Source organism: Archocentrus centrarchus, chromosome 15 (assembly GCF_007364275.1).
Source record: "Archocentrus centrarchus isolate MPI-CPG fArcCen1 chromosome 15, fArcCen1, whole genome shotgun sequence".
NCBI classification, from domain to species: Eukaryota; Metazoa; Chordata; class Actinopteri; order Cichliformes; family Cichlidae; genus Archocentrus; species Archocentrus centrarchus.
The window spans coordinates 7,223,198-7,248,866 of NC_044360.1; the positions used below are offsets into that span (position 1 = coordinate 7,223,198).

A 25,669-nucleotide genomic window follows, 5' to 3' on the forward strand; every position below is an offset into this window, starting at 1 on the left:
AACAAAGTGACTTTTGAAACATGATGCAGTTGTTGGGGAAAAAAACAGGATTGTATTTTTGTTCTTGCCTGACTTCTTGAAACCAAAGTGTTTCCAAACAGCTGAATTGGTTTTACTGTTCTTCTTTATCAAAGTTTCTCCTGCTCTTATCTTGGCTCGAGCTGAGTTTGGGGTTTTAGAGAAGGGCAAAAGCACACCTCTGTAAAGCAAAGACGAAAATAAGACAATGAGTGCACTACTGCAAATAACAAAGTAGAAAAATAACATTTTTTTCTTGGTTATCTTGCTTTCAAAGTCATTGGTCATAATTGTAATTAAAGTCAAACTTCACTTAATTGCACAGCCCTGAGACCATAAATTGTGATGCACACATCTGTGATTACTCATAGTTCCATCTACCCATACCCCTGTGATATCTTTATGGAGCTGTTAGTGTCTGGTTAAAGCACGGTGGTCTGGTGAAAGCTGTAATTATAAAGATTGTTCAGACAACAAGTGAACTGGAAATGCATCAGAATAATGGAGTTTATTTTTTGTTCATAATCCAGTTACAATCAGGGGACGAGGCCTGTGGTAAAAAGGTTTTTTTTTTTTTTTTTTGTTTCAATACAATTTTTCTTTTAAAAAGAACAAATAAAGGCATGAACCAAAACTGTAGACCAAAGACTGAAACAGGAGCTGAAACTGTAGCCAAAAATCAGTGATATGAACCTGGTCCAAAAACTGAAATGAGCTGAAAATGTGGCCCAAAAACCAAGATATGAACTTAGTCCAAAAACTGATGCATGAGCCAAAACCATAGGTCAAATAATGAGATATAAACCTGCCCCCAAAACCAAAACATGCTGAAACCTGTAGCTGAAATCTGAAACAAATGCTGAAACCATAGCGCAAAAACCATGATATTAACCTGGTCCTAAAGCTGAAACTGTAGCCCAAAATCTGAACCCATGGCTCAAAAATAAAGATATGAACTTGGCCCAAAAAATTGAGATAGGAGCTGAAACTGTAGCTCTAAAACTGAGAGGTGAGCTGAAACATGGCTTTAAAAAAACAAAACAAAAAAAAGAGGCTTGAACCAAAACCGCAACCCAAAAATTGACACATGACCTGAAACTGTAGCTGAAAAGCTGAGGTAAGAATGTGGTCCAAAAACAGACATGAATCAAACTGTGGTTTAGAATATTTATGCTTCTGTTAGTCTTGTGTTTTTTAAATCAGTGGAAGGGTAAATCGATAAGCCATTACACATGAAAAAAAACAAGCTTTAATGCAGTGAGTCTCTATCCATACTTGACGTGTGCATGCGGTATATGGTGGGATTTTCACCATGGTTTATGATCACATTTCTCCTCTTTTGATTGCATTCTTACTGGTTTATTCTTCCTTCTCCATTTCTTTTTATGCCTTTCTTTCTGTCTTCTCTCTCTGAGGTAAAGTCCTGGCTATTGTGGACCACATCCAACTCCATTAAGGCCCTTTCCACGCCACATACGCCCACTCACACAGTCACATACTGACACACACAGTTTAAAAAAAAAACAAACAAAAAAAAACGCACACACATACAGCCGTCACCTTTTACACACACCCTCTCTGTATTGTACACATAGCCATGGTGTGTATAACCCCCCCAACCCCAGCCCCAGCCCCCCTGTCGCTGTCTGGAACACATTACGTAGGCCAGTGGCTTGTGAGCGCTGACTGGGCCTCGGGGAAGAAAAACACAATTATTTCAGCCCTCGGCTATTCATGCAAAGGTGACAAAAGCTGGTATGAAGTATGAAATCCCAAAAGTTTCTCCCGTGCCGCGGCCGACAAATTGGGATTAATTTGTGCTTGTGTGCACGCGTGTGTCTCCAAAGTTTTCACCTTTGCTCATTTTCCATTTCTTAAATAGTTTGAAGAACTCAGAAAAAAAAAAAAACCTCATTTATTGTGTCAGAAAGAAGAGTGTGTGCATTCGCTTGGGTCGTTTGCATGTGAACGCAATGCTAATTTTAAATAATATATGCTTTATAGTTAAAAGCTGGAAGCATGTAAATAATTTTCTGTGTTTGTGTGAGATTGTAAGAAGGCGGGAGGTTCCTAGTATGGGATCACACATTCACACATGCTTTCCAAATTAATTTAATCTAATTAATTGCCGTGAGGAGTGAGGACAGATGCTAGTGATTACCCCCCACTACCAGACCCTTCCCTGGGCAGGCCCGTGCACACAGCGCACTACAGGCGTACGCGCGCACACAGACACACACATAACTGTTACCACCCTAAACGCTGCCATTTTCTGCCACTGTGCAGCTAAAAATATTATTTTAATGCTCTGAAAGCACATCAGCTAAATAAGCAAATGATGCAGGCACATTATGGGGGGAAATGACCCCACAATTCAGCTTAAAGTGGAATACAAAATCAATTTAAAAGGAGGGAGTGTCTGTTTCTCCTTTGGTGCCTATGTGGGTATATTTTTGTCTGTGTGTAACTGCACCTGTGTCTGGGGAACTCTGTATTTGGCCTTGTTTCCAGCCAGTTATGTGTTAGGGTGCTGTGTGTGGCTGCGGAGGCCGGGTGGTCCCTCCTGTCGCCCTAATAGGCTTATTGGCCCCTAATCCACACCACACCACCCTGTCACATGGCCAGTCTGCTGACTAACTGCGACCATTGCCATAGAGGTTTGTGTGTGTGTGTGTGTCTCTTGAACTACATCTCTGTGCTGGTGTCATGCTTGTCTGTAACTTAGCATGTGGTGGTTGGTGTGTGATTGAGAGACTGTGAATATGTTTTTGTTTTTTTAAATTTAGTGCATTTTTGTGTGTTAGGGAAAAGAACAGAACAGGTGTGAATAAGCTGTTTTTCTCTGGTTTACTTTTCATGTACAATATGGATTTTTTTTTTTTTAAACAAAGAAGGGATGTCCAACTAATTTTAGTTCACACGTCACATACGATCCAGTTCAATCTCAAGTGGGCCACATCTTAAAAGTTCTCTGATTTTTATTTATTTATTTATTTTTATTTCCCCCTTGAAAGTTTTCCTTCTACCCCACACCGGGTGAAATACTGAGGCCTGTAACTGGCCTCTGTCCATTTAAAGCTAGCATTCCACGTCTTAAAAAGGAAATAAAACACCCCCCAAAAGATCGATAAAACAAGCACCAACGTTGAGGTACTGTTGCATGTTGGACAACTGGCAAGATTTCAGCTGATTTAAATATCGCCATAGTTTTGTGTGGACTTTATTCTTGGCGGCAATATTTTCAGTGTAACCTGTAACCATGTTTGTGGCAAGTTAACCACTTATTTGATCTAAGCAGGGCTTTCAAATTATGCCAGCGCCAGGCGCATTTTCCACCTACTCCACCACTCTGCGCCGTCTACTTTTTAATTTTCCTAAAAAAAAAACATTTTTTCTGCGTCGTCCGCCGTCTCCATTTCCAGCGCCATGTGGTCGCACTGGCAATATTTACATTCTTTCAATCTGAGCCATTTGATTGGTTCACGACTGCCATGTGACTATTCATATCGTCTGCTGGCGTCATGGCTTCGGTCTCGGTCATAAGGTGCCTGCTACTTTGGCATTCCTGCTACTCCAAAACAATTTGAAAGCCCTGTCTAAGTAATAAAGTTATGATGCCCACTCCTGATTTACCATCAGCTTTGCTCCATTAGATTTCAGTTAAGGGTTATTCAGGATTTAGTGAACAGAAATTACATTGTTACATCATTACAACGAAACACTACTGTTTATATCCAAAAAACATGCCAACGTGGGTTCTGTGCTCTGCCATCTTACTTTAAAGTGGTTTTGCAGGGTAGAGGCAATGCATTTGTCTGTAAAATACCTGTGCAAGCATGACAAATTAACAATTGGATATTCACTCTCATGATGTGATTCAGTCTAATGACTGGCAACATAATCCTTCCTGTTGGAAAATGCAGTCAAAAGTCCTTGGAAAGTGGGGCCAAATTTGACCCTTACAAGAGACGCGGCTCTAAGAATATTGGTATTTTACATCGCAGTACTCAAAATCAGTTTAAAGGTTATTTCCAAAATCATCTAGACCTGTAATGAAGCAAAAGTATAAAATGCTTGTTTGAATTGTGCCTGTCTCATACCAATAAAATGCTTGAAAATAACCGTTACCATGGTGGTTATGAGACTCGACATATTCAGATGTTTAATAATTACTTTGCTAAAATAAACGTGAATCGATACTAAAATGCATCCCTTTTATAACTTTTAACACATCTATTCAGATTGCGGTTCTCACATACACTCAGACACACAGCGGCACCCTCTGATTTGTACAGCTTTTGGCACACTGCTGCTTGGCACACACACCGTATCTGCTGTCTTTGTTTGTGTGTGTGTGTGTGTGTGCGTGCGTCTGTTTTTGCTTACATGCATACATGCATGTGTTTGTTAATTAAACTGATTAAACTGTTGCCCCTGATGATGTGGGGCTTTGCTTCTGTGCTTGCATCATCTTTTTCAGTTTCCTCTTCACGTGGGTGTAGTTTTGCTTTCAGTCTTGTATTCTTTTGTCTGCTTCGATTTTTATCGGTATCTTTTTTTCATCTTTTGTCCTTGTCTGCTTCACATGCTGTCTGTGTGTGTGTGTGTGTGTGTGTGTGTGTGTGTGTGTGTGACATATGTTTACAGTGTGTCTTGTGCATACAGTCCGTGTATGTTGTTTACACTTGCACGTGTGCATTTGTATTTGTGTGTCTTGTCCCACTGGTCCAGGTTGTGACCTCGGCTTTCATCTCCTTGGTCTGAGGCGCCTGTGGCCCGCTGCGATCCGTACCCGGCCAACAACGCAGCAGATGTCACCAGACACTGACAGTCATATGCACACCATCTCATACACACAGTTTGTCTCTTTCATACAGTATTTACACATATGTGCACACAGAATCACAGCATGCGTCCACATACAGCATGTAATGTCACTTTCAGACACATATAAATACATTTATATTACACACACGCAGAAACCAGCCTAGACAGGCTTTTGCTTTGCCTCATACAGTGTGACATTTGACCCCAAAATAAACATCACAACACAAGTATCACCTGGAAAACATTCTGTCACCTACCTGTGTGGCTTTCACATTGTACAGTCCAAGCTAGTGACTCAAAATGATAGAAACTGTGGGTCAGAGTGTCTTTATTCATAACGTACTTCCAATATTGAGGGAGTGCATTATGTTTTGGTGGAATGACCTGAACATGACACACCATCCATCTGGGTTTGTTTCACAGTTAAAGTGTATGAGGATCACAGCACACTGATACAGGAAAAGAAGAAGTTGATACAGGAAGCTATCAGGAGGAGGATTTTTTTTTTTTGGTTTTTTTTGTTTTTGTTTTAAGGCTTTCTGCAGAATTTCAAATTTTTCCAGCTGTTACAGCAACCTACATCAGTGCCTGCACAGTAATCTTTGTGCTCTCTCATTGACACATCATTGAAAAGCATGTACAGACTGTAAATGCACTAAAATTAGATGTATGTAGATTTATCTTTCAAAGGGGACCAGAACGCCTTCTTACCTACTAGCTAATGCTGTCTTACATTATGATCATGGCTGTTGTCCCTGACTGACACGCTCAGGCCCTGCAGTGGCTGCCAGCTCACTGTGTACAGACTTCTGGCCCTCTTTTAATGAAAAAATAAAGAAAAATATCTGTACCTCCTTCTGCTACTGCCTCTTGTCCTCAAGCTGACCCAGAAGACCTAGTCATAATATATGAAATTAGTTTTGCACACACTGTGTACAGTATGACACCCCCCCAACACTTGTGCATGTTTGTTTTCTTTTATGTTGCTGTATTCTTTTCAGATACTTCAGTTTTAAATATAAATTTATTTATATAGTTGCACTTAGGTCACCTTTGGGTAAAGACCCTAATATATTCGCCTTTGTTCTTTGTTTTTTAGGAATAAGTTCTGAGTGGTACAGTCTCACCAAATATTCTCAGTCATACGTTATTGGCTGCCACGCCCTCTCTTATCAGTCATCTGAGGTTGTCCTCTATCACTTCATTGCCTTACATGCTGTCACCTGCCCTTCTCCTCAGTCGGCACTAATCCGACTTTACCTTCTTGTCTTCATCCTCATCTCGTCTTGTTTTTGGTGTCATGTGTTACATGATGATGATGGTGGTCTGGCGGTTCTGGTAGGGCATGAGGTGCAATTGGAAAACAGCTGCGGAACAGTTATTATCTCCATCTCTTGGTTATTTATTTTTCCTCTGTGCGACTTAAGATGGCTGCTTGCGATGGAGACAGGCCTGTGTGGCCAGCAAAACACTGGCCTCTGCACATGCCCGTGTTTATCAACAAGCTTGACCCAGTGGGCCTGAGTGGGCGGGTTCCTCGGGAGATACCAGTGATGGTTGTGGTGAGATAGAACGTGTGTGCATGCACGATGGTTTTAAACTCTGTAGGCTTGGGTTAAACTACTGTGCAGTGGGACTTATCTGCTCACAGTGTCTACGTGTGAGCATATGTTTGTATATGGACGTTTTTAGGGATTGCACACACACCCGCTCTCACACAGTTTAACTGAGGTGACTGTTTTGCTAAGTGGCAATGAATAGGCTTTAGTGATGTGCTCTGATGCAACTGCTAAGCCATTCACTGACAGTTAGACTGATCCCTAAACATGCTCTGTTTGGGATATAAATCTGTTTGTGGAGTACCGCACCCACACAGTCTTGGAAGAGGAATTTGAGGTCGCTTACACTAAAAAGGCATGCATTATAGGAAGTGTTGGGAGTTGAGGCGAAGGACACTGTATCAGGTGACTGCAGGCAGTATGGTGACTCATAAACTCTTTAACCTTCAAGAAGACAAGTGAGGTCATTTTTAACTGAGTGGGGTCATTTATGACCCCAGCTATATATTTATATGTGCCATTGTGAGATATATATACTTTTTTTTATCATAAGGAATTTATCAATCTACTTCTCCTATAAGCTTTCAGAGCTTTTTACAGGAATTGGGCCGTTGGTGTGGCAGGGATAATGGAAGGTTGTGTGGGATCATTTGTGCTTGTGTTAAAGACTCTGATTTTCTTGTCATTTGTTTTTAATTATTCCATAATTCAACGTTTTATTTTGACAGTTGCAAACAGGGGCTGCAGCCGCGACAGATGGCAGCGCCCCTCCCTCTGGGGTGGAAAGGTGCTGTACTAACAATAACCAAGGTGAATTTCTTTGTTCCACCATGAAAATTATTCCAATGTTAAATGTTACTTCCACATGACTTTTCTCCCAGGTCACTTGCGCGCCACCTGTCATGACCCTATGCCCCACCAGTGGGGTGCGCCATATACTTTGAAAATCATTGGTTTAGTGCAAACAAGATGTTTGTTCAGATTCAGAACAGAAACATTTACCATATGGAGGGTTTAAAAAAAACAACCTGACTGTGATGAGTTTGTTGCAGTTTGTTGGAATCACGTTCCAACAAACGTGTTTTTTTTTTAGGTAAGAAGTATTTTGTTTCCACAGTTTGTGTTTTTACTCCTTTTTTGCATTAAAAAAAATCATAAAAAACCCATTAGAACTTTCTAAAAACATTAAATATAAATACAGGAAATATTATAGGTGCAATAAACACAAACACAGCTATTAATAAAATGATTCTTCTTAAAAAATAATAGGGCCAAAAATGATTCCACTTGGTTATTTTAGTCACTAAAAAAAAGCTTGGTTGCTTGAGGTTTCTTCTTGTCAAAATTGGCCAAAAATCACATTTTATTATTTGTTCGAGAAAACCCACACAGCATCAAACCATTCAAACACACATTACATCTAATTCCTTCCCCCAGTTTTGTATTTTTAAAATGTTTATTTTTTTTGTTTAAAAAAAAAAAAACAAGTTAAGCTTGCTCATGTAGAAAATTAGCTTACTGGTACTGTTGAACAGTAACATTTAAAAATAAGGGAAAACAAATAAAAGCCGGAGAACTGTTCTGATTTTACTGTTTACCTTCAGTTCAGCTGAATTATGTCCCCAGTAAAATGGTCTAAATCATTCAGTGCTGTCATTCTCTCCTCAAGTTGACTGCCTGAAGTTGGACTGGCAGTTTATGCTCATTGTCACCTGTTGCGAGCAGTGACGTCACAGCTGCTGGTGTGCATGCTGTTCTTTGGGGTCATTTCGGTTTGTTGTATAGCTCTGTTTCTGTAATCTGGTGAGGCTGCTGTACAAGTGGGGGTGGTCTTGAGTGTCATTTCAATGATACGTGAATGCAGGAGCTCAGAGATTATCAGGTGACAAACAGGGAATGGATACATTATATGGAAAACTTTGAAAAGGGCTCTACCGGGCGCCCGGGTGGCTTAGTGGTGAAGCTGGCGACCACATACGTATGCCACGCTTGTGGTGCGGGCGGCGCAGGTTCGAGTCTCGGCCTGTCGCCAATTTGCCCGCGTGTCTTCCCCTGTATCTTTCCCCCCATTTCCTGTCTCTCTCCACTGCTAACAAAAAGCCGCTGTGGCCAAAAAAACGCAAAAAAAAAAAAAAAAAAAAGGGCTCTACCTTTGCTTTATTCCTAATTTTGACTTCTTCTTTTCCAGCTCTGATTCGCAACAGCTCTCGTTTAGTATAAAACTGCCGCACGCCTCAAGTTTCAGTATAATAGGTTACGGAGCTGTGCTGATGTCACAGTTCAGTTGAGCAACAACTATAGTGTCAACCATAACCGCAGCTACACCGTGTGGAAATCTAGCTTTGCACTCTGTGATGCCCAGAATGATGATGATGTTTTTAAACGTTAGCTTCTATCACATTTACAGTGTTTGCTGTCAGCACGTTTGAGGGTTAATGCGTTTTTGGTTCTGAGGCATATATATGTTTGCAAATCAAAATGAGTCATTTAAGATTGACACAAATGGCACAGTTCCATTATGAATGTTTGAAAGATGAGAGGGATCTGTTTGTGTCAGCCTATCTTTACATGTAAATACACAGAAACAGAATTTGGGAACCCCATTGTTCTTTCATGGAAAAGGAATTTCAGAGTGCTCATCCATGAACACACACACACACGCACACACACTAAGGCATACCAGCTCCTTATCCAATCCCTCCACTAATTCCCCCTTGGTAGAAGGTGTTCATTGTTTCTCTTTCATTCTAATCTCTCCCTCTCCCTTTTTTTTAAAAATCCATATTAGATTCTCTTTGAGTTGGCCACAATCAGAGCCACTGAAGCAGAGCATCACCCTGCTAGTGCTCTTTGTCTCCCCAGATTTGTCACTTAGCATGGAGAGTACACCTTTGTCATGGAGCAGGGTGGGAGAGAGGCAGACTCTCACTTGGGGCAATTGTTTCTTGTCACAGGCCATCTTAACCTCCTCCCTCCCCCTTAAGCAAATCAGCTTTTCTCTGGATTAGGGCCCTATCATAGCGCCGTCAGAGCTCAGCAGCCTGCCAAAAAACAGCTAAAACAAACAGATTCTGAAAGTGAGAATTGCATGAAAATAATTTCCCAAAAATTCTTATCTTACCTGGAAATCAGCATGTTCTATCTCTGACATGTAGAGGACCCAGTCTGATTTTAGCTTTAAAAAAAAAACCAAACCCAAACAACCCTTGAACCTTTTGGCATCACCTTTTGTATTATCTGCTAGTGAAAGTAAAGCAACACGGGTGGGAATCATCAAATAGTCATCACACTCTGTTTGGAACATGATGCAGTTTCATTTTTTTAAGTCCCTGTTATGTTAAGAGGGTTTTGTACTAACCCTGCGTGGGAAGGGCATGGGCCTGCGCTCGTGTGTGCACATTTGTACGTGTGGCTTTCTTAAATGTCTCTAATGCAAATATTCTAATTGTAAAAGACAATATAATCAGCTGCGTTTACAGTGAGTTTTATAACCCCGAGGACGAGCTGCAGGTTCAGCTGGACATGGAAGTCCTCGTTCTGCACTGCAGCCTCATTGAGTTTGGCACAGCGGCAGATGAACCAGCCTTCCAGCTGCAACTGAGTAGTTGTAGCTGGAGACAAAGCAAATAGAGTGATTTAATTAAACTGATATATGATTTAATTTTAAAATTAATGATAATAATGCACACCCATACCTTGATGCTGTAAATAAATACATAATTTTCACCTTCTTTGGAGTGATATTCTTTTTAGTGGCACTGATATTGTGGTGTAATGTGGATGATTGTGTGATACTGAATTTATTGAAAGACAATTGCTTTATTGTTAATGTGGGGCACAAATCTCTAGTCATTGTATTGTGAGTTAGTTTGTGATTCCCACCCCCTTCACTTCTCCATGACTCTGTTCTGATACAAATTTCCAGCACAAGAATAAGTGTTTTGCAAAAAAAAGCACAGCGGTTAGATAAAACATGCCAGTGTTGATGAAAGGAGGGGATGAGCTCTTAGGTGTGCTGTTCCAGTTTGAATTATGAAGCATCTCCGAGCCTTGGTGAAACCTCACAAGAACTTAGATGGTCAAACCGGATCATTTCCTCCTGTTACACACATGCGTGTTGTACCACTCAGGCATGGATGGATGCCTTATGTTCCTCACCCTTTCTGATGCATTCATATGTGTCATTCATGTTCATACAAACACGCACTAACTCAGACTTTATTGAGCACACGCCATCATGGATGTCTGCCACCATAATAAATCTGCCCTCCTGATATCTCAGCTGCTGCTTCATGCAGAGGGAGTAATCAATCTACGATACAGTAGGTGTGTGTGTGTGTGTGTGTGTGTGTGTGTGTGTGTGTGTGTGGGGGGGGGGGGGGGGGGGGGGGGGGGGGGGGTGATGTTATTGGCCATTTTAGGCCCCTGTGATGGCCAGAGATCGTAAAATGGCTGGAAAAGTGATGAGCAGGCACTTCACAGACCAGAATTGGACTCTAGCTAATCCGGTCGACCTATCTGTCTCTCTTCCTCCCTCCTCCTCCTCATCGCGCTTGCTTTACTTTCCCCTTATACCATCTCCCTCATTTTGTCCATCTTCTTCCCTTTTCTTGACTCCTCTTTTTCGTTAGTTTCCTTGCAATCAGTCTCTCTGTCTTCCTCTCTATCCTTCTCTCTTTCCATTTCTTGACCACCCTCCTTCTTTTCCAAACCCCCCTGTGTCTCTTTCTCTCGGCAGCAGAAGTGCAGAGCCAGGGCTTTTTCCTGCTGGTAATTTATTTTCCCATTAGCCCCCTGTCTGAAGTGCATGCTCTAGGTCTGAGTGTGTGTGTGTGGGGGGGGCACTGAGGGCCACCCCAAAGAAAGACCCGGAGAGTCAAAAAGAGGAGGGCACCCTGGACACACTGATAAGGCAGAAGAGAGAAAGAGGCTGGGCTGGAGGGACAGAAATGAGGGGAGAAAGAGATGAGATATTAGTTTGGTGTCCATCTGAGGAATTTTGCTAGTTATGACTGATGCAGACTAATCAGAAAAGCTGAATGATGGTCATTTGTTTCAGTGGTGCGATCACTAATAATTAACCAGTCGATCCAGGCATTTAAATAGAACGAATGCCAACAATTTAGTCCCTTGCACTAATTAGGATTTCCAGCTTTTTTCCTGTTTTATTACAACCATCAGTGAAAACGATTTTAACCTCAGGCTCTTCCAAACTGTGAAGCTCTTTTCTGACTTTGTGTTTCCTAAACGATTAATCCAAAGTTGAAGCAACACAAGCTTGTCATTACTGGGCCAGTGTTCACACAGATTACTTCTGTTTATCTCAGAGCTCATCTGAAGAGATTTTACAAGGTCAGTTTATTCCAACGTTCTGCAAAATCCCTTATATATACAGTGTATTCATCAAAGTGTGTCCATGTGTGTCGATATTCTCCTTGTTGACTGCCATCAGCCCGTTGAACAGTAAGATAATGTCGCTGATGGCATTGGCTGATGTTTCTGTGTCTTCACAGCAGTTTTGTGGTCCTTATATCTGGGATCCAGTTTCATACATTTCACATAGAACTTGTGCTCTGATTGTATGATGTATGTATGAATAGCTGCAGTTCTGGGGGTGAGTACCCACCAAGGTGCTCCTTTGAGAACTACATACATGTTCTTTTGTGTACCAATAATGTGAACTTTTTCCATCTTCATTTGTACAGAGTTTCTGTCAGTGTATCACAAGCCTGACCACTGCTACAACCATTAATTTACCTAATTAGCCTGCTGTTGCCATTAACTGTTTTATACACTTAAAGAAAAGTTTGAAAAACTATAAAATAGAATAAAGGGGCAGGCAAATACCTTTATACCTTATTAATAATACCTGGTAAGCTAATTTCTATAACCAAGTTACAGATTATGGAAGGATCTTTTGCATTATGTGAATGACATTCATCATGATTGGGTGCTCTCACACTAGTATAGACTTTAAAGTGGTTAAATAACCTCTCCAGTGTCACCTACTGTATGTACTGACATGCAGCTGGGGCAGCACATCTGTGCTGTTCCAATTGTGCCTCATTATAAGATTGATAGCCCTATAATAAATGAAGGCAATATTAAATCCAAGTGTCAGTCAAAACTACCAGTTCTGCTAAAAGTCCTCTATATTTATTTTGCTGATGCTACGTAGAAAAAAAAGACTTTTCTATTCAAGGTTTTTATGTCATTTGGACAAGTCAAATATACATGATATTTAATCTGTTCCTTGTAGGCTGAATAAAGCATGGGCTTCTGTCGGTTCACTTATCGATGTTTTGTTCCCACTTTTAAAGCCTTGGGTTAAAAACTGTTAGTTACATGGCTAATGTTTCACTTCTGCAGCTTATAAATGTCTTAGTCAAGATGTTTGCTCTACAAATGGTTGAGATTTTCCGTCTTCATGGCAAAAACAGCAACTTAATGATGCTTAGTGGTGATGCTAAAGTGATGCAACTACTGTGTGGCTTGTTTACAGACAAATATTTAAATTTTATTTTGGTGATTCTAGTTATGCTTCAGAATTTGTAAAAATTGTACGAATTTGTGAAGATTAAGCAAAACGAGCAAGTATCACAGGCTATAATTTTTTCACAAAGATAAATTTCTGAAATAACCTGAAAGCCGATGGAAAAATCTGATTGCTTTTCTTTCAAGGACAATTTTGGGTTGGCCTCCACAACTTTGCCATACTTCCTAAACTTTTCTGCCACCGATGTTTTGCCCCTTTTGATGTATACCCTCCTGTTTTTACCTCCTATGAGTTTCTCCAGATGTCAGCTTTTGGTTTTTACTCGATGCACATTGTTTATAGTGTTTAGAAATAGCTTTGCAGTTAGAGCCCACCCTCAAATCAAGTCTGACCTTGGTGGGTAGGTTGTGTGTGTATGGATGCCACAGAAGCCGTATGATTGTTTTTTTGGGTTTTTTTTTTTTTAAAGTTCCCTAAACCTGCTGTCTTGGGTTCTGGTTGTGTGTGGTAGAGATTGAAAGCCATTATATGTGGAGATTTCATTAACTCCATTTGGCCTCTAGAATACACCAGTTTTCCATTTAATGTGCCTCTCTTTGGCTCTGTGTTACAAACTAGCCAGAGGTTACTCCCCAGTAAAACGCTCTGCTCTCCCAGTTGGGATTAGGCCTTTTAAGGACTGGTTTGTGTGTGGTGCTGCTCCTTTCATCTTCTGCCATCAGAGGCACCCCTACATTAAAGGGATTCCTCTCTCTTTCTCTCACTCTAAACCCATCCCTCTTTCCTCTCTCATTTAAACACACCGTTATATTTTCTCTGACTGATTATCAATATGTGTGATAACTGGAGTCTCCTCACTAGTTAACACAGATTACTGGGGGAACATATGCAGAGTCAAGAGATTTTTATCTCGTGAAATCAGCTAAATTATGGTGTCATTAAACCCAACAGCAGCAGCAGCTGTAAAACATTTATTGTCTCATATGCAAGTTCTGGGAAAACCAAACTTTTTTTTTTTTTTTTTTTAATGAAAATGTAGCACTTTTTTGTCCACATGGGCTCAATATAGGTACACTTGAGTTCATATTTCTTAATATATTTTTTTCCTGCCTCTTGATATTACATTCTTCTTATGTCATAGAGGTAGTTTTATAAAGGTAGTAAAGTTTCAACAAATCAGGTCTGTGTGATCCCTGTGAAACCAAGTAACACTCAGTTTCAAACCATTTTTAACGACTCTTGGCTCTGTATGATGTCATCTGCTGTTCAAATGCTGTTTGAGTGGCAGCCAATCAGAAGAAGGCTGTCTTAACATGAGGGTGGCCTTAAATGAAATGGAGCTAGAACAGCTTGGGCTACATAAAGGCCCAGTACTGACACTACTGTCTTATTTCTGATAAAATACATGAAAATACAGGTCTATCAGATCAAATGGAATCAGATACAGTGGCACTGGAAACAAGTGCTGCACCACAAACACTTCATAATGCTAAACATAAAAATAACTGAAGTGGTGATGTCTTTAGAGTGTCATTCATTAAACTTTAAATTGGAGTATTAGTTCATTTGTTGGTAAATGGTGTTTTTATCCCACCATCATCATTGCATGTTTTTCTCTTGTTTCATGAGTGATTGTTCCTATACTTGGCTATATTCAGTTTCTTACTGGTACACAGAAAAGGGAGAGTGTGTCTTGAGCTCACTGACATCATCCAGCACTAGAGCACAAACTGTGCTGTAATCTGCCATCCTTTAAAACAAGCCTAATCCTGCTCTTGTTGTGACTAATCACCCTCTTAGCTCAGTCTCTTCTCACACTTTTACTCTATTTTTTTTTCTTCTGTTTTTTGTATTTCATGCCTCCCCCCCCACCCCCAGAGGAGATGGTGGTCAATGAAAGATTGTCCCATTTTGTGGCTGTGGTGTGGGGGAATCCTCATTTCCAAAGTGTATATACATGTGACAATACACATGAAAGCCATTTTCACAGTTCATTCCATTATTAGGACCATTGTTATTGTAATTCACATAACCAAAGTGATAGTATTGCATTCCTTTTGTGTCCATTGTTGCTTTTAAAATGCACACACGTACACACTGCTTGGGGAAAAAAAAATAAATCCTCACATATAATAGTAGCAGATGAATAAATTGGTCTTAATCTGTGTGTGGATGTGTGTGTCTATAACGCCTATAGTGCGGCATTCATAGGTGGTATGTAAAACGGGCTGCCTTATCAGTTATCAGGGGAGGCCAAATTGACATAGAGGAATCACTCCATTGTGTGCGGATTCAAAGAGAGATGTGAGCACATTGGATGTCTCCATTTCCAATAACTGTGACCTTGAGGCAAGAGGAATAGCGCCGTACCCCCACGTCCAATCTGCTGACAGAGCCAGCTGATTTTGGTTGCTAATCGGGGATACCTCAGGGTTATTCTAAAGGGTAAATTCAGTTTGGCTTTTATTGTTTCTGAGCCGCGTGAATGCAAATCATAAGGCCTGCATGCAGTTTGGCGTGGAGTGGAATATTTATAGTCTGTCCCTTTTTTAAAGTTTTACGCTTTGTTACTCATAGCATTTAATAACAAAGAAAACCTGAATAATTACTTAACATAAACTGTTATAGCGTAAGAATTCTTTGCAAAATGCATCAAATATGTGAATTTTAAAATGTGCTGTCTTCATGTAGTCTGAGTTCAGCTGACCTCAGGTTGCCCCTTTTACCCCAGTTCAGGATTGTTTTGTTTATGTGGTAGCAGGCTTAAGTCAGATAATCATCTGCTTGATGTGGAACCAGTGATTCATCACGTCTCATTATTGTTATAATACTAAAGCTCTGTTTTTATCTTCAGTCTTTCTCAGCAACATACTAAACAATACCACAGTCTCTTCATTTTTGGCAGGTCGGTTGTAAAGTGCATACTCAGGGTTTTCCTTGGCTCTAAATGGGCCTTTGTACCTGACTGTGCATATAGTAAAGACAATAAGGTTGTGTTACCTTACTTAACAGTAGTCTATACATTTTTCTGTGGCTTTTGACCATTTTTATGAGCAAAATATGTATTTTAAGCTTGAATAAATAAAATATTTTATATGTTTGCCATCATAAAACTAATGAAAACAATATATTAATATACAGGAAATCCTTTAGTTTTAGTCTGTGAATTTCGGCAAGTTTGTCAACACATTTAAACAGGAGGAGGAGGCTTTGATGCAAAGGTTTGAGACTGGTTTGTCTGCGTGGTGGTGGGACAAGTGTTTATATCATAATACTTTCTGAACTTATTAAATCTGCCCCTGACTAATGCCACCCATAAAGTAAACTGTAACTAACACTAAAATTAATAAAAATTAATTGAAACTAAGCAATGCTAAACAATCAAAATTAGTCTCTCAAAATCAAACAAACTAAATGTAATTTAAAAAAAAAAATTAATTAAAAGAAAAATCAAAGCTGCAGTAACTCTGCCACCAGTGGAGTACAAATAGTATAATATGTACTCTTGTGGGTCTTGAGAAATTTGAAATAATTTTAATGAATAAATAATGTTGTTTGAATTGATGGTAAATTTATCGTATGTGGATCAATGAAAAGCACAGTCCATGTTTGTTTAAATTAGAAATCAAGTGACCTGTGTTAAAAAGCCATTAGCTGATGTGTAGTGTGTGTCGGTCATGTTATTCTGATGTGTGTTAACGCTGCCCAACAGTCAGTGTGTGTTTCAAACCAGATCTAAACAAAGAAGGCAGTTTCTCTTTTTTAGCACTCAGTATAATTAATCCATCCCTCAGTGACAAAAGGGTCCCTACCCCTCCTTTTCTCCGGCCCGTCCCATTGGCATTTTAGGGCAGAGGGATTCAGCAGGACCCCCGGGCACCCCCCTGCCCTGACCCCTGCCCCCCCACCAGGGGAGCATCTGTGGATCGATCCGAGGCCAGCTGGCACCAGGGGGAGAGGGGCAGGACTGATAGTCTAAGACAGGCTCTGCTCCAACACAAATACACCCTTCGTGAATGGGAGTTATGAAGAATGAGGCAGTGTGTAGTTTCAGGTTTGGTTGCTCTTATTTATTTTTTTTTAATAGCAGCCTGAATTTTTTAATTAAATCAAGTCAGAGCTCAACCTTGATCTCTGTTGATATGCTGTAGTTCTAAAGATATACAACTAGGGGGCAGCATGCAACCATCACCCCTCCCTCCTTTCTATCCGCTCCCGTTCCTCATCTTTTTCTCCCGCTCCTGCTGTGGCTCCTCTGTGCGCGCGCGTGCGCGCACACACACACACACACACACACACACACACACACACACACACACACACACACACACAGGTATTTAGTCTTTCTCCTCGCTCAGAAATAGAGAGCATATTGAAAGTCCTATCCGCTCTGTAATAAATTAAACTTCTGCATTGTCCTTCCCTTTCATTTTACACATTGTCACAACCTCCTAGTCCCTCTAATCCCAGTTACACCCCCCCCCCCCCCCCCCCCCCCATCACCTTTTCTCATACACACATTGATTGACAAGTAGCATCTGGGGAAATGGAGCACATTCCCATTGTTTGCTGCCACTACTCAAATCTGTTGAAATGGTTATTCCATTCTTTCGTCAGAATATTTGCATATCCTTAAGTATTTCCTATTTTCCCCACCTCCCCTTTCTCCCTATCCTCCTTTTTGCTAAATCCCCTCTTCTTAAGTGTTTAGTGCATTTGGAAAATTCATTCATAAAGTATCTACATGCGCTATTAGCTTAGTATAATAGCCAGGGTGTAATCTGCAGAGAGATAAGAGGTGGAGAGAGTGGGTTTTTTTTTATTATTATTTCCTCATCTTCTTCCTGTCCTGATGGGCTGCTCTGTGGACAATCACTGTGGCAGTGATACGTCATTATGTTCCCCAGCTAAAGCGACAAGGCTCAAATGTCAAGAGGAAATGTCAAGAGGCCTTGCTAGTCAGTCAGTTGGATTCTTCTGTAGTTTTTATTTAATTATTGGCCTGAGAGAGGCGTGAGGTACGAAGGAGGAGGCAAACATAGAGAGAGATGGAAGGATAGGATGGTTCGTGTAGCATTGAATATCATCGGGAGATGGAAAAATGGGAAGGCCAGATTGAGGCTAAAGATACAGATTCGGCTCATCTTTGCTAGAAAACTGTTTTCACTCTGAGCAAAGACGTCTACAAACTGGGTTCACACAGTCTTTGGTTCTTCTGCTCCCACGTGGCAGCTGCTTTAGCCTCAGCAGTGTTGAAGTCAGTTTCACACTGTGTTTGAGACACTGTTTCAGGCCACACTGGGAAATTAGAATCACATTAGGGGCCAGATTTAAATTGTACTGATAATCTTGAATTTAATTGAAAACACTCTCATATAGCTTTTTCATGTACAATTGGGCACTTAAACCCATCAGTCAGTAAACAGAAAAGTTTATTAACCTTTATAACATTTAGTTAAGCAAAATTAATGCATTCTGATTACAGAAGAAGACAGCCAACTTGCATCAATCAGTTTCCCAAGCTGCTTGTTTTATGAAGCATTTAACAAAAAGTTATGGAAAAAAAAGCACAGGGCTGAACTGTTCATTTTGTGCATGCACATTTCTACAAGTCTTGGTGTGTCACAGGGCTGAGCATCCATCTATCCATCCAGTTTCTTCTGCCACTTATTCAGGTCAAATTCACAGAGGCAGCAGTCTAAGCAGCAATAAGCAGACGTTCCTGTCCCCACTCGCCTCCTTCAGTTCTTCTTGGGGGGGGCAGCGCCAGCTGAGAGACAGTCTCTCTAGCGTGTTTCGGTTCTGCACTCAAGGTCTCATCATTGAACGTGCCCAAAACTCCTCCAGGAGTCCATCCTGAATAGCCAAGCTCATCATCCTGTCTCTAAGCTTCAGCCTAGATGCACACTAGACACTAATTTATGTCGCTTGTATCCATGAGCTCATTCTTTTGGTGACTCCCCTCATAGGTGAGGACATAAATTAGACCATCCACTAAATTGATAGTTTTGCCTTCACATTTAGCTTTCTTTTAACACAGCAGACCAGTACAAGCTAATCCATCTGCCAGTGTCCTGCTGCAATTCCCCTCACTCATGAACAAGACCTTTAGATACCTGAAATGCTCTACTTCACATCAAAACATATTTCCAGCCTGGAGTGGGTACTCCACCCATTCCCAGTTGAGATACTAATTCTCATCCCAGACCACTCCAGTGACAGTAAGCGGAGGTTTGCCGCTTGATGAATCCAACAGGCCCATATCATCTGCAAAAAGCAGGGACGAGGTCACGAGACCCCCCCACCCCCACCTGAATTCTTCTGCCCTTTGACTGCAACTACAAAGTCTGACCAAAAAAATAAACAGGTCTGAACATGATAACTCAATAGTTGTGTGTGTAAAGTCTCATTAAAAAAAGAAAAAAAGATCTTTGATCATATAGTTTACCTCCGCCATACAATCTATCCTTCAAACTGCCTGCACATAAAAACACAGCTCAAAGGAACATACTGCGCTGTAGCGGCATTCCTTTTTTCTGTTCAGCAGCTTTCTGAAGCCTCTGTTCCCTGTCTTTGCCGCTCACTTCCGGCCTTTGCGGTCTTCGTGGGCTGCGAACAACGTGGCCCGGGTCCTTCGAAAGATGCGGCCGCTGAATTTTTGACATCGTGCGTCGATATAATCTGTTTGCCTGGAACTCGTGCACTGAGAAACGTTCCGGTGCAAAGTGCGATTAAAATGCGTTAAATTTTTTAATTCGTTAATTTCCCTGTAATTAATTAATCGAAATTAACGCGTTAAAGTCTCACCCCTAGTATATATATATAAAATATGCTGGTGTGCAAGTGAAACATCAAAATGTGGTCTGTGGAAACAGAAATGTTTCATAGCAAATGGAGACACAGACCTCTTTACACTGATTAAAGATGCAGGTTCTCCCACATCACAGTAGTCTGCTTTAAGCACCATCCTTCCTTTTTTGTTCTGTTATGTGTTATCCAGTTTGTTAGCTTGTAGGTAAATTTTAATTTGACATGTACAAGGTGCATATGTAGCTGTGCCGATCACACCTATGACCTGTCAAAGTCATTAAGAGCCTAATGTGATCCTCTAGCTGGATAAAGTTTGGGAAGGGAATGGCTGGAAAATCTTGGATTAGAGTATTTATTTATTAAATTGTATGCTTCAGTGTTTACTGTATCCAACTTTTTGAGTATTTACAACCACCGTTGAAGGTCACATGTTGTTTCTCAGATGGTTAGCGTGTAACATTTTTAATCTCTATTTGGAGTTTACATAGTTTCTCCCTATATTACCAAAAGCTTTACCACTCTGTACTGATACAAATTCAGTGTGTGTGCGTGTGTGTGAGTGTGTGAATACCCTGCAGTCCTCAGTGATAAGCCTGAGATTGAGTTTTTCCCCACAGAGCCAAAGCGTCCAAGGAGAGTGTGTGTGTGTGTTTGTGTGAAGACATCAGGAAACAGGCAATGTAAAGAGCTTGTATCGCTTTATCTAGCGTACCCGCCAGAGTGTATGTGTATATGTATATGTGCTCTCAGACTGGTGTAGTGTGAAAGGGAGCTTGCTGGTCTGCTTTGTTCGGTATTGTGCACATGAGAGGATGAATCCTCAGGGCTCGATTCACAGCTCAGACAAGAAGGTATTTTTCTGTGGTATAGTTGGATGCGGCTTCTAGACAGCCAAGCAGTGAAATAGAGACAAAAAGCTAGAGCAGGCAAAACCGGGCATTTAAAAAGAGAACGTGCTGTACCACTGCCTGCTGCTTTCATTCTGCCTTGCCTGTGAAGGGACGTGTGTGACATGACTGTTGGGTTGGTTTGGGGGCTAAGATCAGTCCCTTCTCCCATGCAAATGTAAAAAACAACAAAAAACATTTAACCATGAAATGTGGCAGTTTCACATCACAAATACAGAATCATTTAAAAGAGACAAGGTACAAGAGAACAGAGAGGGACATGGTATGTCAGTGGTATCAACACAGCAAGGAGGTGAACTAGCCTGATATTCACTGACAGCATGGCGCTTCCATAGTGGGCAAAACCCATCAGTTTTTGTTGGAGGGAGGGCAGACAAAAGACTGGAACATCCCCAGCTGTTTAGTTTCCATATCTAGCAGTCAGTGACAAGGCTTTCCGGCAGTTCTTATTTTTAACACACAGTCCTCTGGTGAACAGCTTGCATCCACACACACACACACACACACACACACACACACACACACACACACACACACACACACACACACACTGATTGTATAACTCTTATCACCTGGTCTGTGGCATATTCCCAAATTCCAATTTGACTGCTAGCCCCTGGCCCAGAGCCCATCTCTGAAAAGAAGTACAGCAAAAATGGCTTCAGCACGGACCTTTGATAGGAAATATCAGGAAGGATTTTACAGCAGAATTCGCAATGAGGAATGCAGGAGGAACCCACTTCTAGCTTCTTCTGGATTTATATACACTTGACGCTGATCAGACATCGGTTTAACCCTCTGTTACATGTGGTGAAATCCCTGCGCTTTATTAAACGTTATTATTCTTTCTGTTCACAGGAGTCTCCATCAGGGCGGAGGAAGGCCTTGGCCACCAGCAGTATAAACATGAAACAGTACGCCAGTCCGATGCCCACGCAGACAGATGTCAAACTCAAGTTTAAGCCCCTGTCCAAGAAGGTGGTGTCGGCCACGCTGCAGTTTTCCCTCTCCTGCATTTTCCTCCGCGAGGGAAAGGCCACGTAAGTTTCAAATAAACTTGGTTAGAACATCAAGTGTAATACCCGTCAAATTAGGGCAAAGACCCACGAGCACTGTCCTACATCTTCCTTGTCCTGCTCCGTTTGTTTTAGTTTTGCTGGTGTCAAGTTAATGAGCACATCATTTCTTTTTTTTTTTTTAATTTTTGGCCACAGCAGCTTTTTGTGACAGTGGAGAGAGACAGGAAATGGGGGAAAGATACAGGGGAAGACACGTGGGCAAATCGGCGCCGGGCCGGGACGCGAACCCGGGCCGCCCGCACTGCAACGCGGAGTGTGTATGTGGTCGCCGGCTTCACCACTAAGCCACCCAGGCGCCCCGAGCACATCATTTCTTTATGCATTTCTTTATGCAAAGATTATTGTGAGATGGTCATGTTACATTTTGTGCCAGGCCATCTTTACTCACAAGGCTGTTAAAACAGTCAACTTTGAAGGTCTTTCACTGGTGACTGATTGGAGTCACGACCACAGATATGACTGGATTCTTGATGCTTGGTATAAAAAAGCCTGGAAATGCAGCTGTTCTTTTTTATGTCAAGTCTAACCAGAGGTGACTGAAGATCAAATACAATTTTCCATTGTTGGTCTATTAGAAAGATGAAGTTTTTTTTCTATCTTTTATCCATAAGTTTAATTTATAGGCACACACACACACACACACACACACACACACACACACACACACACACACACACACACACACTTGTCAATCATTTTCAGATACTGAACCACCATCTTTCATTTGGAGACACACTTTCAGTCAGTGTTTTCTGTTTGTTATTCATTCTAATTTGATAGCAGCAACTTTCATTTAAAGATACCCCTCCCCACACACACAAACACATATACACTGAGCGTGAGCAAAGCGGCGAGGCCTTTGTTGTGGCGCGGATGGTGGGTCGATGGCGCGTAACCCTTGTTAACCCTTCGGGGAATGATGTCGACCACACACAAACAAACTCCATCACAGCAGTTCAAATGAGCCCATGGGCCTGGGAAACACCAAACACAAAGAACAGAGAGGAGAATACAGCGATTATGATGGGGCGGTGGTATCGAGGGACTGTGGGGGGGGGGGTTTGCACAGAAGACTACATAAAATACAAGACATGATGTAGAAATGCATCAGTGGGGCAGAGGGTGGAGGAAAAAGCTTTTAAATGTGTGGAGGGATGTTGAAGTTTTAGGTGTAAAAATGGGATTCTGGAGTGAAGAAACAAGTCAGTGGTGAAAGAGATGGAGAGCTTTTCTAAATTTATGTGGGATGTTGAATTGTTCTGTTTTGAAGTATTTTGGTGGCCTGTAAAAATAGGTATTTGTGTGTGTGTAAATTGTTCTTTCTTTTTGGGGGGTTCAGTGATGAGGACATGCAGAGCCTGGCCAGTCTGATGAGCATGAAACAGGCCGACATCGGCAACCTGGACGACTTTGAGGAGGAGAATGAGGAGGATGAGGAGAACAGGGTCAACCAGGAGGAGAAAGCTGCCAAGATCACAGGTAAAATACTGGAAAAGCACTTTTTTTTTTTTTCTTTTTTTTTTGGATATATTTTCTGGAAAGCATTGAAGATGCTTTTGGCCATGTAACCAGAGTTCCCATAATGCCAGAAATTTCCCAGACTTCCTGAATAATAAGCAGGGCCCAGGCTTCATTTGGGGCATTAACTTTGCTTTCTTTCTAGTTTTTTTTTTTTTTGTTTTATTCATTTTCTCCACCTTATGCTTCTCTGAGTTTGTGTGTGTGTTTGTGTTTGCTTCTACACAGAAGAAAAAGTGAGAGTTTGTAAATTCATGAGGTTTATTTGCCGTTCTTTGTCTGCTTCAGGCTATTTTCTCTTGCTTTGACTTTTCCACATCCCTGTTTCCCTTCGTTCCCCTCTTTGTGTGTTGGTCATATTGGCAGACTGACGGTGGCTTGGCTCCTTCCATACATACATACATGATTCATTCTATGGTTGCATGTACGGGCCACGCTGCTTCCTGCTTTGCTTAATCCAACTTTTCAAAGCGCCACCTCTTCACGTTAAGCTTCATGCTTTCTCTCCTTTCTTTTTCCTTCCCTGCTCTTCATCTCATTTATATGTATATGCATTGAGTGCCTACAGCTACGCTTCACTAACACACATCTCTGAATCAAAGGCCAGGCCAAGCTGCCAAAACTCCCTGCTATCATATTCCTGCCTGAATGGTACCTCCGGAGCAAGCCAGCAAGCAGCCCCAGCAGTACTAACACTAGGCTAACCAACGCATACCCTGTAAAACACATGTTTTCTTTTGTCTTTTTATAAGCAATATGTAAATTATGAAACCTCAATAAACCTCTGTGTATGTGTGTGTGTTTGTATGTGCATGTTATTTACTCTTCAGTGTTACTTATTAACTTATCAAGCTGGAAGCTGAAACTCTGAAGGCTTATCAGAAATGTAATTTTACAGTCGATGAATAAAGTTGTTTTTAGCTATTGGCTGTGCATGCCTTTGCCACTGCAGTGCCATGGCATTGTTTCCCACAGAATACAGTTTCCTGTTCAAATATTGTATAACTGAGCAATAGTCTCTTCTTCTGGGGATAAACTTCATCTCCACCATGGAGGGCAGCTAGCGATGGCGGTCCTTGTTCTGCTCTGCAATCTTGGTGATTTTAGCGTGGTGGTACACGAACCAGCTCTCAACAAGCTGCCGTTTCTGGTTACAGTGTCCAAGATGTTGGATTCAACCCCGGGACAAGCGACTCTCAGCTGAAATAGCTGAATGATATCAAGCCCCAGGGGTACAGAAAGTCTTAGGACCACCGCAGTCTGCTTGTATACTAAGTGATGGGATAACAACTCTGTTTCCAGGTCCAAGCTTCTCCTGTGTTGGATGAGGCCTTCTCTCTCTCTCTCTATTATTTTTAATGTGCTGCAGGGCTTTGTTTCTTGTTTTTGGACCTGAGCCCCCAAAAAACTCTATAGTTATTAGTCTCAGCCTCTACAGCTTTTTATTATTGCTGTTCATGTGTCGCAGGTCTTTAACCTACGTTTTTAAAACTCAGTGTACACCTTCAGAAAAGCTTCCCTCTTGGGCCGACTTAAGATTTCAGTGTTGACATTAAGCTTAGGATCAGGACTTTTTCATAGTGAGCAATCCAAACCACACAACAACATATTAATGACTAACCTTGGCTAAAGTTTGGCTTCTTCCTGCCATATGATTGCATTTGGCTCTGCCAGTTGGAGACCATCAGTATGTATTTATGTTGAATATTTTAACCTTCATTCTGCATTTTCCCTGTGCTAATGTATAGCTTAAGCATATCTCTGTAGCTAGCACCGAGGTTGCAGGTCATTATATATGTCAACTAGCCCAACTTTACTAACCCTCCAAAGGTCACTGGTATTTAGTTTTCTTTCTTTGCTATAGCAGTGCTGTACGTTTTCTTTCTTTATAATTCACAGCACGGTATATCAGAAGCCAACTGGCAAGCTAACTGCTATCTCCATTAACCCCTTCATGATGACCTGCTTTTTGTAACACCTGAGAACAGAAACACTGATCATTTTATTGAAAGACTGTTTTAACTCTGTTATGCCGCAGTGCTTGTTTGATTTCTGGAACAGAAGGAGTGTTTAGACCTGGAAATGGCTGTTGTCCTAAGACATGGCAAACAGCAACTTGGCAAACGAAGTAGATTACTACTGAGAGATGCAAGGCAGGAAGGGCTAGCTGCTTATCATCAACAGATAGTTATAAATTTACTTAAGCCGGGTGGTCTGTCCAGGTAAAGTTAGTGTGGGAAACAATGCCATTGCCTGTTTATACTGTAAAGTTTACAACTTTATAGTGTAGACCAGGGCTCTTCAATTCCAGGCCTCGAGAGCCCCTGTCCTCCAGGTTTTAGATGTGTCTGCGTCAACACACCTGTGTCAAATATAGATGTCATTAGCAGGACTCTGGAGAACTTGACTGCATACTGAGGAGGTAATTCATCCATTTGATTCAGGTGTGTTGGA

At 41.3% G+C, this 25,669-nt stretch overlaps 1 protein-coding gene across 5 annotated transcripts in view; it reads left to right on the top strand.

Moving 5' to 3' along the window:
- The window catches only part of ehbp1 (EH domain binding protein 1), a 183,818-nt gene that overhangs the window by 43,268 nt on the left and 114,881 nt on the right, over nt 1-25,669 (top strand). For all 5 annotated transcript variants that reach the window (XM_030747768.1, XM_030747770.1, XM_030747771.1 and 2 more), the window contains 2 exons: nt 21,477-21,658; nt 23,037-23,176. In XM_030747768.1, the coding sequence (XP_030603628.1) occupies nt 21,477-21,658; nt 23,037-23,176 (322 nt within the window). The remainder of the gene's footprint in view (nt 1-21,476; nt 21,659-23,036; nt 23,177-25,669) is intronic.